The sequence below is a fragment of the Lepidochelys kempii genome, chromosome 4, assembly GCF_965140265.1.
Source record: "Lepidochelys kempii isolate rLepKem1 chromosome 4, rLepKem1.hap2, whole genome shotgun sequence".
In the NCBI taxonomy this organism is placed as follows: domain Eukaryota; kingdom Metazoa; phylum Chordata; order Testudines; family Cheloniidae; genus Lepidochelys; species Lepidochelys kempii.
This window is the reverse complement of record NC_133259.1, coordinates 59,866,087-59,879,152: the sequence shown is the minus strand read 5'-3', so window position 1 is coordinate 59,879,152 and position 13,066 is coordinate 59,866,087. Positions and strand designations below refer to the sequence as shown.

The window sequence follows — 13,066 nt, the reverse complement described above, 5'->3', positions numbered from 1 at the left end:
CCTCCACCCTCCCATACCTTCTTCTAGCTCCTTAGCCATACTTCACTTTGCAGGCCAATACCGCCCACTTCTCACTTCAATTTTCATTCTGCAAAGTCTGCCCTGGAATGGATTTTCTGCCATTGGAGGATCCTCTATTGGGATCTACATTTTGGCAAAAGCTTTAGGATGAAACCTTGGCTCCCATGAAGTCAATGGCAAAACTCCCATTGACTTCAATGGAGCCAGGATTTCACATTTTTTATTAAAAAAACCTTCTCTATTGTATGTTTTTCTCTTTATATTTAAGCAAAAATTGTTGTCTTGTGCAGATGTAATCCCTAAATGTATCTGCCTAAACACAGCATTTCTAAATATTCTCCTTTTTTTGCAGCTGGGGTAAGATTCCTTCTCCAGTCTCCTCTGATCATTTTCTGCTTTTACTCTCATTTCAATGACAGCCTCTGTCAGCTTTAGGTTTCTTTTTTTACAACAAGCAACCAACCATACCTCTGTTTTTTCAAGTGGGAATTTACATTCTTCAGTAAGGTAAATGCTTGGGTCAGCTTTGATTCTACCCTTTTGATCAAATTTCCAATACTAAGTCTGTCCTATATCAGTTATTTGGAATACAAATCTAATATACCATCCTCAGTTCCCTAGGAACAATAATAAATGTTTCTACTTTTTATATGAAATGGGATTGCACAAAGTTATAACCCTACAACTAAGATTTTTCTCACATGGAACTATAAAGTGTTGTGAAATATTTCCTCTTCCTGAAAGTCAGCTATACTATACAATTTACAGTTCATGCTAAGTTCTTCTTGCAGCCCCTCTAGGTCTATCCAAGGTCATGTTAGACTTATATAAACTTTAATTTCTTCACTGCAGACTGTGTGTCTCAAACCTAGTTTTGCTAAGAGATTTACTCTCCTTAGTGAACATGGAGAAAAATTCTAAAATTTTCTTTGGTAAGGTCACATGAAATCCTGGTCCCATTTAACACAATGGCAAAACTCTCATTGATTCAAACAGGAGCAGGATTTGGCCTCTCAAGATGAGGAGGCTTTTTTCTCATTTCCATTTTCTTCTGTCCTTTTGCTATAAAGAAATGTTCACAGGGAAAGGAGACGTTCTATGAAAACACATCAACATTAAATATCAAACATATTATTAGTTCCTACAAACCAGTCCTGCTTTAGACTCTGCTTCTGGAATGTTGTGCATAAAGAATATTAGACTCATGATATATTCTAGCAAAAAATGGGCAGAGAAAAGAAGTAAAGCAACCAAAAAGGGAGAATCCAACAAAGTGGAGCCAAACCAGTCAGAGATTATCCTCATTCTCTGTTTGTTCAATGCCCTTTATTCTTTCTACTTCATTATGTTGTGTCTGCTACATTTTATTTCAGTTTCCCATTAGAATCATCCCTGCAGGACCCTAGAGAGAACAAAGCACCATCTCTGCTCACTGGGGTCTACCCTTCCTTTAACTTCCTCCTCCCCAGCAGATACTGGGTCATACACTTCTTCTGCTCATTTACTATTACCTTCTCTCCCCCTCACAGAAAACTGCTGTGGTAAGTGGGGAGACCATGTTCCTGCTTCCTCTGCCCACTCATAGTCCAACAGCCTACCACTCAGTGAGCTTTTCCCCCCTTACAGCTAGAGGCTGCACTAGTAACTCACAGGGGGAGTTGGCTCAGTTGCAGGTAGCAAGCCAGTGGCAGGTAGCAAGCCAGTGGCTGGGAGGAAGGTTGCAATGGTCCTAATGCTGTTGGTGGATACCCAGATGGCTCCTTCACAGCCACAAAACGGTCAGCTCTAACCAGCCAAGGAGGACACAGATCCACATCACAGGTAGCTGGTGCTCACTAACAAATAAGATACTCTTGGGTTTGTATTAATATACCACTAGGGAACTTCCCAAGTGCCTAAAATCATGTAGCTGATACATAGCCCAATACCTCTCAAGATACAGTACTTGAAATATGCACCACTGTGGCTCATTTCAGGTGACGTGATTGCTAAAGTATGTTAGTTTTCCCTATGGCTAGATGCCCACTGCAGGGTTTACACACACTGATAATATTTTTAGAACTAACAGAAACAGTTTACCGGCACTTTCCCCAGAGAAAGCATTTGCTTGGTGCTATTGCCAGGATTCTGGTAAGACTGGTATAATGATCCAGGAGATTACACTTGTTGCTGGCTTGGTGAAAACTAATTACAGAATACACCATCAGCTTGGGGTGTCTGCTCTGGTTTCTGAGAGTCTGCCCTGAGGTAGGCACTCTCAGTTGTGAGGCACTCCAGACAGCATGACACAGTTTATGACTGATGCTGGAAGATTGACCAGTATCTTTTTTTTTTTGTTTAGCTTTTTTTATATCCAAGCTAGTGTTTACATTTTTTGAAGATGCAGCATCTACCTCAATCATATTATGTGGCAATGAGTTTTACAACTGGAGCGTGATTTGATTTAAAAAGCATTTCCAATATAATTTTAAAATTTGTTGCCTTATAATCTCAGAGAGTCCACACTTGTTCATATCATCAATGGGCAAAGTAAATAGCAAAGTTTTACTAGTTTTCTTTATGCTATCCATTATTAAATAATCTCAACTTTTCTTAATCTTCTTCTTTCCCAACACTTTTAATGTCTTCTCACATCAAAACCTACAATGTCCCAGATCATATTTGTTGCCCATTCCCTTAGGATGAATGGAGGGCACATGGAGCATATGCTGTGAGAAAAATGCTGTGAGAAAAAAAAGCTACAAAAGCACCCAAATGCGCTCTTCAAAGGACAAACACACTAGAGACTACCCTATGTCCTAGCAGTGCTGTCATCTCTGGAACCTTCTTGTAATGCTCAATCCAATCCCCACTAAATTATATGGAAATACTCCTATGAATTCAGTGGACTATGCATCAGGTTCTTAATGAAGAAGAGGAGATGGTATGAATTCATTTGTAAAAATTATCTTTAATTGTTAAGCAATCCCGGTCTCTACTTTCTATGTGATGCTAAGCAAGTCACTTAAGCTAACCTTTTCACAGATAGTAACTAATCATGTGTTCCTCATTTTTTTGGCTGCTTGACTTGAGACATGGGGTTTGATGATCTTATATTCTCTGTGTGTCAATTCCCTATCTGTAAATCAGGGATTATAATAGCCACTCATCTCATAGGGGTGGTTCCAAAATAAATTAATTTTTATGAAGCACTCAGATATTATAATGAGTGCCATAGAAAAGCTCATGAAGAAATTAATACTGTCTTTAGAGCAGGGTTTGAATATTGTGCAGAAAATAAGAAGTGGGGGCTACAGATGGAATGTGGAGGAGAAAAACAAAACTACTGTCCATTCTGTGTACTAAATGAGAACATGGGTCCTGATGGGGGGGGGGGGGGGGGGAGTATTATATCATGTAATTAAAGACAGTACCATAATGCACAGGCAACTTTAACTCTGACAATTCCTAAGTTCTGAGAGGTTGATCTTAGTAATATTATTTAATACAGTTTGTGTGTGTTTAAAATAGAGAATCAGAGTATAGGGTCCTGGAAAGGGAAGGCATAGGTCTGCCACATAAGCATTACATTCTGATTTAGCAGAGAGTGAGTTTTGCTGCACTGCAGAATGAAGTTAAGTATAAACATTAAAATAAACAATTACACTGATAAGTTACCTAGCTCTATTGTAGAAATTGACTGTTCATAAACAGTTTGTTAACTTTCTACATAACACTTGTTCTTGTCTCCTATAAACATATATATTCAACAATTTTAAAATACTGACACATTCTTCACATCAGATTCACAGACTGAGCTTTGCCAAACATGTATCTTGGAATTTTGTAAGACTTTGCAACTGACAAAGAAGAATTAGATGCTACTGTTTTGGAACAAGACACACAACCTAAATATTTAAGTGTATGACTTAACTCAAGATTTATTTGCTGTCTTTTACAGATCTTCATATGTGTGGATTTAGTTGCAGCAGATGCATGGTAGTTGCACCCACTATGGCTATCATTCAAATCTGTACGTATGAATTTAATAAGTCACAAAACACAGCACATCATGTAATTAAAGACTATCATAATGCATATACACAAGGGGGCCTAATTAAGGAAACCTTAATTCTGGTATTTCCTAACTTCTGAATGCTTAACTGTGCAACCTTAACATTCTTTTAAAGTATTTTAATATAATTTAAATATGTGTAATATGTGATCACACCAAAAGAACTCCTACTATTATGAGGTTTGCTCTTGGGCAGATATTTATTTACACAACACACAAGTTAAAAAGTGTTTCTTTAGATTTCATAACAATGCATTTGTTGCACAGCAAGGTCTCAATCCTATGCAGATTTACTCATTACTTAACTTTTGAGTACTCACATTGATGTTCACGGGGCTACACTTGAACCTAAAGTTAGGCACATGCAAAAGTCTTTGCAAGATGTTGTCAGCTCAGGAATTTCCCCCCAGAAAGTAATCTCTTTAAAAAGTTACATAAAGATAACATGGGGGAATTAAAATGGGTCAGAAAAGGCTGCTTAGTACTTACATCATCTACTTTCTTTTTAGCATGGGGTCCATATGTATCTTCAGAACCTAAAATCTGTATGTTAACTGCACAGTAATCTTCATATCCAAGCTGACTGAAAATAAGGCGAGTCCTGCAACAGATTATTTGTTATTAGCAAACTGCTTAAAAAAATTATATGCAGTAACAGTGCAGTCCATCAGTTTTAGTTCTGAGTGCTAGTTAAATTTGTATTTGAATACTTCTTATCTGGGCAAATTTACTGCTATATCATAGTGACTATATCAAATTGGTTATACTCAAAATATGTCCTGACCTCTTGATTCTAAATTTCTATTTATTTAAGTTATCTTAAAGATGCCCTGCAAAGGAAAAAATAAATGGGCTTGTACTTTACTTGCTTCATTCTGATGAAGAAAGCAAAATGTTATTATAATGAATACATTCTGCTTGCTTTTACATTACAAATTCAGCTCCTATATTTGCTTTTCCTAGAAGACTCTATGAATAATTAAGAAATACATGAATGACATCACAGGTACCAAGGAAGTGAAATCTACTTAACTGAGTTCAGGAGGGATTTTTATTCAGACTTTAAAATTCCTTGTTTTGTGTTAATCCCTATGTGAATTAAATGCCTAAAAACGGTTGGAAGAAAAGTTTTGTTGAATTTTTACCACCCCCAGCTCTTCTGTTAAGAGCTAAGAAGCTCTCAATACATTTCTCCAAGTCCTTCCCAGTGGAGACTTCGACCAAACACCAGGAAGACAAGACCTGACATTCCTAATGTGTCTATGGATAACAATGAGCAGGAGGGAGGAAAGGGGGAAAACAATCTTTCCCACTTCCTTCATACTGCATTAAAAAAGCATAAACATTTTTTTCCATTGAAGGTCATCTTCAGCAGAGCCACAGATAATATAGGTTAACCTATATTTGCTAGATTTAGGATTTAACTTCAGATGGTATTTACATTACTTTTATTAATTAAAAGTAAATTGCCATAAAATTTAAATTTGAACTTTACCAGATGTCAAAACAACGGGAAGTGAGAAAAAATAATAGAAGTTACTCCATTCCAGATTCCATTCAACATGGTCTAGAGTAAAGAATCAGGAACTCCTGAGTCCTAATATGAGCTCAGCTACTGGCTCACTGTGGATAGTTCTACACTGCAATGAAAGACCTGTGGCACTGAGTCTCAAAGCTTGGGTGAACCAACTTGGGCTTGCAGGGCTTGGGCTGCAGGGCTAAAAACTGCAGTGCAGATGTTGAGGCTGGAGCCTAGGCTTTGAGACACATTCCCCACCCCAAACCATAGTAGTAGAAATGTTTCACTCTGCTAGGAAGCCTGTAGCAAATCAGCACAGCCCCCAAAGTAGGCTGCTCTGACTAGAGATGGGGAGAAGCCAAAATGGCTGTGGATGCATTGATTCAGGAGAGAGACTCCAGAACAACTTGCACATATGGCTATGTGCCTCTAATGGATCCTCCGGAATCTGAACAGGTCTGGGTGGTATCCTTGGAACCTGGGGCAAAACCCTCTCTTTCTTCTACACAGAGATGGGCAAACCCCAGTGGCACTTACAGTTTGAATGTGTCTGTGTCTAAAATCCTCCAAATTCTTTCCTCAGCCTCACACCAGAGACACTATATAACCTCTCAAGCCAAAAACCAAAAACTGTTGCCAGAGGTTTTCTTCTGTCTCAAGAGGTAGCAAAACACTCTATAGAGTCATCTAGTGACATGGAGAAATACACACTAGAAACAAGCTTTCAGGGCTTTCACAGTGATTGCTGTAAGAGAACCCATAATTCTTAGTTTCTGCAAAGTCATTAAACTAGTAGAGGTGACATATTTTACAGATACAAAACCAGGGAAGTAACCCAACTAAAAATTGTCATAACAACTCCAGTCCATTGAAACTGCAAGAAAATATCAATATTTTAAAAATGACAAGAGGTCAAAATTAGTACAGATAGAAAGTTCAACTTTGTGAAGGCAGTAAATAGGAAGGTAGTACATAACTAAAAAAACCAAAACAAAACACAACCACCACCCAGCACTGTAAAATGCCCTTCTGTTTCCCTTTACCAGTGTCAGTGCTTCCTTAACACATACCAAGTATATGAGGCAACACCATGTATCTGCCACCCTTACACAGTTCCACCAGTTTAAGAGATTTTATACATTCAAAAAGGGAATTATGTTAAAACCGACAGAATCTTTCACACCAGTGGAAGATTTTAAAAACACCTATTGTATATGCTCATTGAATTGTCTTTACACATAGGACCAGCAGTAAAGTGACCAATATATTTATATTAATCTAAAGGGGATTCATAAATATGTTACTTATTATGGTAAAAATTTGCAAATTTGGGTGCCTAAAATCAGACACCTAAATTCATATTTATGACACCAAAATACAAGTGGCCAAGATTTTTCGAAGCACTGAACAACCCTGCACCAAATGAAGTAAACAGATGCATATAAAATTTAGGTGCTTAAGTTTGAAATATGTTCTGTGGGCAACTTTCAGTACATAGCTATGTCCTGTGGGTCCTTTGACCCAACCCTTGTTGTGGGATTTGCAGTTGTCCTACTGCAACACTAATAGCATCGCTGCTCTACAAAGTGCCTATCCAAAGCAGCATTATGGCTTTGTTTCTTAGCTGGGCTTCCTATAGAGGCTAGCTCAGTCCTGACTTGGCAGGTACTTTAACTCAAATACGGGTGGATGGATTAAAGGGGAGATGGAGGGAATTTCCTTACTTTGAATGGATTTCATTCCTTTCTCTGGATACTACCCAACCATGTACTTACCTGGGATAACCTGCTAGCAACATAATGATAATTTTGAAGAGCACTTTATGTGCCTTTGCAATGCACTAGAATGCACACACACACACACACACAAAATCCCAAGGGGAAACACTCAAGACCACTCATAAGGCTTCTGCAAATTCTTCATTTTGAACAATGGAGAGGAAGGAAGGCAAGAATGAAGAAGTCAAAGATATCATTTGTCACAAGCTGAAGCTAGTGGTGTAAGCAGTCTGCAGAATTCTAAGGGCAGTCTACACTAGGAGTGCTACATCAGTGTAGCCTGTCTGCTGAAGATGCTCTGTGCCAATGGGAGAACGCTCTCCCATTGGCATAATTACTCCAACTCCCCAATAGGTAGAAGTTATGCCAGTGGGAGAGCATCTCCTGCTGACATAGCGCCTGTATGGACAGTGCTTAGGTCACTGTAACTTGCGTCACTCAAGGAGGTATCTTTTTCACACCCTTGAGCAACCTAAGTTACATCAACGTAAGTGGTAAAGTAGACCTGCCCTAAGCAGAGTTGCACATTAAGAGCACGTAAGCCCAGTACTCTGGGATCTGCACTGGATTCCAATACATTTCTGGATAGATTAAAACCAACATCTTCAATTCTATAAATCCCTAAAAGTTTGAGACCTCTGGCTTGTACACACAGGGAAGTCAGTGAGCAATAAGCTAGCATGTGAATTTGAACTGTACTAGCTACTCCACATTAAAACCCCCTGTGGACACCCTTACTGAGCACTAAGAATTCCCTTTGGTGGTTTAACTTAGCACATTTTGTGCATCGTGCATTAAGCTAATGTTCACAATGGCACTCCTAGTGCATGGTAAAAATATCCATAGTGGGAGTTAGTGGGGAGTAACGAGTGCACACTAGTTACTGTGGGCTTTTTTCCTGTATAGCCAAGCTCCTATTTACCTGGGAGACTGCATCCCTCCCATTATAGTTCTGCAGAACCAAAATCAGCAGAAGCACTTGAGTTGGAGTTCCTTCAATATACACAAAAGGGCACTGTTGGCAGAGTATTCTCTGATAGGGGTCATTGATTGTAGCACTCTTCTCCACCCTTGGTCCATCAGAGCTCAGATGCACTAAACTTCTGGGCATCTATTTAATCCCCTTTTTGTTCAGGTGGAAGTGGATGTGTTTTATAAGCAGTCCTTTATGTTACAATATTTAAATGTAGGGGAGGATATGGACACCTATAGTTTTTAAAGTTTGAAGTAAAATAAGTAAAATGTACTCAGGTTCCAAAATGACTAATAGGTCCTCAGGGTGCCTTAGGACAGAAAGTGGCCCCTGATCAAAAGTTAGCAAGCTATTCAGTTCACTAGGTCACCAACTTCTCGCACTATTCAGAAACAATTGTGACAAAGCTCTGTCCTTGTCTCTGTGGGTCCCATGTTTCCTGGCAGATTTCGCTAGCCTCGGAGACTCACTGTGACCCTCCATGTAACCCTTCTCCCTCTCTAGAGACAAGCATCACAGTCTACTGAGCCATTTTCATCATAAGCCAGCTAGGGAGGTGAGGAGAAGCTGTCCTCCCTTGCACAGTCTCTGTTGTCTCCCAGTCTCAGTGATTAATCAGGTAGTGGGGGGTGCAAAGAGGGGAGCCCGGGCCCACCCTCTACACCAGGCTCCAGCCCAGGGACCCTAATAGTATCAGCTATGGTAGCTGACCTTTTAGAAACATGACACATACAATTCCCTGGGCTACTTCCCCACAGCAGCCCCCACTTCCTCAAGCTCCACTCCACCCTTACTTCAGGGCCTCCTTCCTTGTGCCTGATATGGTGTGTACTGCTCAGTCTCTCCAACAGCATAACTTCCTCCCACAGCTCCTGACATCCACACCCACCTGACTAACTGGGAGGCTTTTAACTAGTTTCAGCCAATCCCTGATTAGCTTCAGGTGTCCCAATCAACCTAGCATTCTCCCTGCCTTCTAGAAAGTTCTTAATTGGCCCCAGGTGTCTTAATTGACCTGGAGCAGCTACCATTTAATTTATCCTGGTACCCGGGATTTGTTTAGCCTGGAGCTAATATATCTATCTCCCACTACTTTTCTATAGCCATCTGGCCTTGCCCCATCACACAATCTATTTGCTGATAAATCATGTCACTAGTATTTTATAGCTGTATAATAATTTTATGGAGAAAGAAAAAGGTTCTATAATTCACACCATTTATATCTTGAAATGTCCTTCCACGTAAAAGGATACCAGGTAGCGAGGCTCTCTCATTTAAATTAACTAAATGGTAAGATTGATATTCTGGTCTCAGAGCTGAGATATCATAGTGAAGCCAGCAGATGTCAAGCTGGATTCTGTCTTGCCTTACAATTTCTGCAACCCTGTTAAAATCAATGGGGTTTCATGAGGCCTAAGTCAAGGATATCTCCCAGTTGATACAGCTGCCATATTATTAGTACAGTTTACCATTATATTTTGATTTTAAATTTAAAAGGCAAAATAAAGCAGATCTATAATAAATACTCACCTTTTCAGAATGCTTTCCGCAGTTTGTCTTCCCTTTTCCACTGCCTTTGGCCCTACCACTGGGCAGACAGCTGTAGCTCTAAAACCATCCAGGTAAGTGGCATTTACCTAGTAATTAAAGGTTATAAAATGAACTGAGGGATTTCTCATAGTTTACTGTAAACGGTATTTTTTTACTAGATATTTTTTCTTTCTGCATTTCCCGCCACCCTTCAAGCACTTCTAGTCTATTAGCATGCCCCTCCACTCACCACTTACCAAAGCTATACATGTTTAGATCTTTCCTCATAGGTCATGCAATAAAGCCTAAGTTTTTGTTTTGGTTTAGTTTTTTGGGGGGAGGAGTATGTAAGCAAGAAATTTGTCCATCAATTATAATGGTATCTGAGATTCTGAGTAAACAAAAGTTTCTACAAAACTAATATATAAATATATAAACAAGTCTTATGAATGTCATATTGATTTTTCAGAACCAAAATTAAGCAATTTTAAATATTTTAAAATATTTAAATATCCTATTTTAAATATTTAAATATCCCATTTTAAATATTTATCATTTTAATTACAGTATATATTCTAAAAATATCTCTAAACAAGTATATTTTGAAATGGCCTATTGACTTATTTACAATTAATTTTAGTACTATTTATTTTAATATTTAAACATATTTTAATCAATTTTTCTTTATATAAAATATTTTGTATCTAAATTATTTAATGAGCATTTGAATGAATCAGCAATTAAATGATTCTGACACCATCCTTATGTGAAACGTAATGCTTTGTTTATCCAGTGTCATTTATAGAATATATTTATTCTTTTTAAAATGATCTTTTTTTAAATCAAAATAGGCAACGATTAGTCCACAATGAAGAATACTTGCTACTGAAATCTGATTCTGGAAAACAAAGCAATCAGAGTTCTATGAGTGAACAATCAGAAATCCTCTTAATTATTTATTTTAAAGGTATTCTTTAAAGTTCAAAAATAACTGAAACTTTTCCCGCCCCCAAACTTGAGGAAAAAGTTTGCTCCCAGGCACAGACCACACAGAATGAGTTTTTTTATTCTAACATTATGTACTAGAAATCTTGATCTAACACCCAAAAGACTGAAAAAAATATAAAGGGCAGACGAGTTAATTTTGTACAGAAAGTGGAAACTATGTTTACCAAAAATGAAGACATCGTTAATTAGGTGAATGTTATGGCAAATCCAGTTATAGATTATGCAGTCAGTACTGTGACAGTTAAGGATAAAATATATTCCTTTATAACACAGACATAAAGATGATTATTAGAAAAATAATGCATGAGTGGAAAACTTAAGGATTGTTTGAGCACCTGAGAAAAATGAAATAGGAGCTATTCATTTATCTGAAAAAGAGTTAGTAATATACTCCAATTCAATGATTTTAGAGATTAATTTGGCTTCTGCACTGAGATCACGTATGTCCAAAGCCATACCTCCATCTTCTTTGAAAACAATACTGCTTAATTTTTAAAATATTAAATACACTTTATAAAGTGGTCATTTAAACACTACCTTTAGATATTTTTATTATATACAAAAAATAAAAAAAACCTTTCAAACTGGTAGAAATATTTTAAATGTAACCACTGGACTTTTAAAAAAGGTATGTCTGAGCTATAGTTTAATCACAAACAATAGTGTCACCCTATTTACAAATTATACACCTTCTCTAAAAGAAGAATTTAAAAGTTTTAAATGGATCCAGTCAAATCAACTCTGCTTTGTTATCTCACTATTAAGAGCAGTTTTAATTTATGGATCCAATCTTGTTCCCAAGGAAGGTCAGTTGAAGTTTCGCTATTGTGTTAAATGGGATTAGGCTTGCCCTAGTTGTACTTTGATGCAGTTGCCTAAACTGGTGTCCCTGCAGGGGTAGAGACTGTAACAACACATAAATTTAAAAAAGCTTTACACGTACATAGCATCTTCCAATAGAGAGATAACAAAAGACTTTACAAACATTAATTCATTAATCTTTCACAGCACCTTTATCTGACTCAAGAATTATCTTGATATGAGTGATTATGCGGTGTTTGGTCTCTGAGAATCATGTGCTTATTATGTTTCACATTGAAGCAAGACAAGATTTGAGCGCTAACCCGGGGCGGATTTACCATTAAACCCAGGGTGCCCTGGCACGCCCCCCCCCAACAACAGGGGCCTCAGGGCCCGGCACTCAGGCAGCTCAGCCCCACCGTGCCCCCCGCGAGGGGGCTGCTCGACGGGGTGGGACTGCGGGGCGGGGGGGGCAGGGGAGCAGGCGGGAGGTGCGGCTGGCGGGAGCGCCACGAAGGCGGGCCGGAGGACTCAGGAGAGGCACAGAGCGGCCGCGCAACCGGCCGGAGTGAAGCAGCGCTTTGAAGGGAAAACCGCTGCTTCTCTCCCGCCGCCCGCCTGCCTCCCGATTCCTCCGGCCCGGGCTCGCAGGCCGGACTCAGAAAGGGGGTGGGGCTTTACCCTGGGCTGCAGCCCCTGCATTCCGGCCCTGCTTGGCGGGGGGGCGTCAGTGGCTCAGAGAATCACGGCCAATGGGAGCTGTGGCGGGCACACGGAGCCACCTGCACCGCCCGTCCCGTCCCGTCCCCGCCCCCCGCCAAAGAGGAGCTGCCCCAGGTAGGCGCTCCGCACCTCAACCCCCAGCCTACCCCAGCCCTGAGCCCCCTCTCGCACATAACTACCTCCCAGACCCCGCACCCGCAGCCCTGAACCCCCTCCCGCACCCTAATTCGCACCCAGACCCTGCACCCCCAGCCCACTCCCACATCCTAACACCCAGACCCTGCACCTCCAGCCCTGAGCCCCCTCCCGCACCCTAACTCTCACACAGATCCTGCACCCTAACACCCAGACCCCGCACCCCCAGCCCTGAGCCCCCTCTTAGCCTAATTCCCTCCCAGACCCCACACCCCAATCCTGAGCCCCTTTCCACACTCTAACTTCCTCCCAGACCCTGCACCCCCAGCCCTGAGTCCAAAGAGGAGAATAGAGACAAAAAGAATGAAGAAAGGGGTGGTGGAGATAAAAGAATAAAAATAAAGCTGAGCACAGGGCCCCACTAACTCTAAATCTGCCACTGGTGCCAATTTACAAATAAAGACAACTATAATTAAAACAGGGTGGATAAAAACCAATGATTTTTTTTAAAAATTTTTTAAAAA

At 39.8% G+C, this 13,066-nt stretch overlaps 1 protein-coding gene across 4 annotated transcripts in view; it reads right to left on the bottom strand.

The window, feature by feature from the left end:
- The window catches only part of LOC140910468 (uncharacterized), a 114,584-nt gene that overhangs the window by 60,341 nt on the left and 41,177 nt on the right, over positions 1-13,066 (bottom strand). For all 4 annotated transcript variants that reach the window (XM_073341417.1, XM_073341420.1, XM_073341419.1 and 1 more), the window contains 2 exons: positions 9,876-9,982; positions 4,565-4,676 (listed from right to left, as the gene is read on the bottom strand). In XM_073341417.1, coding sequence (XP_073197518.1) covers positions 4,565-4,676; positions 9,876-9,982 — 219 coding nt within the window. The remainder of the gene's footprint in view (positions 1-4,564; positions 4,677-9,875; positions 9,983-13,066) is intronic.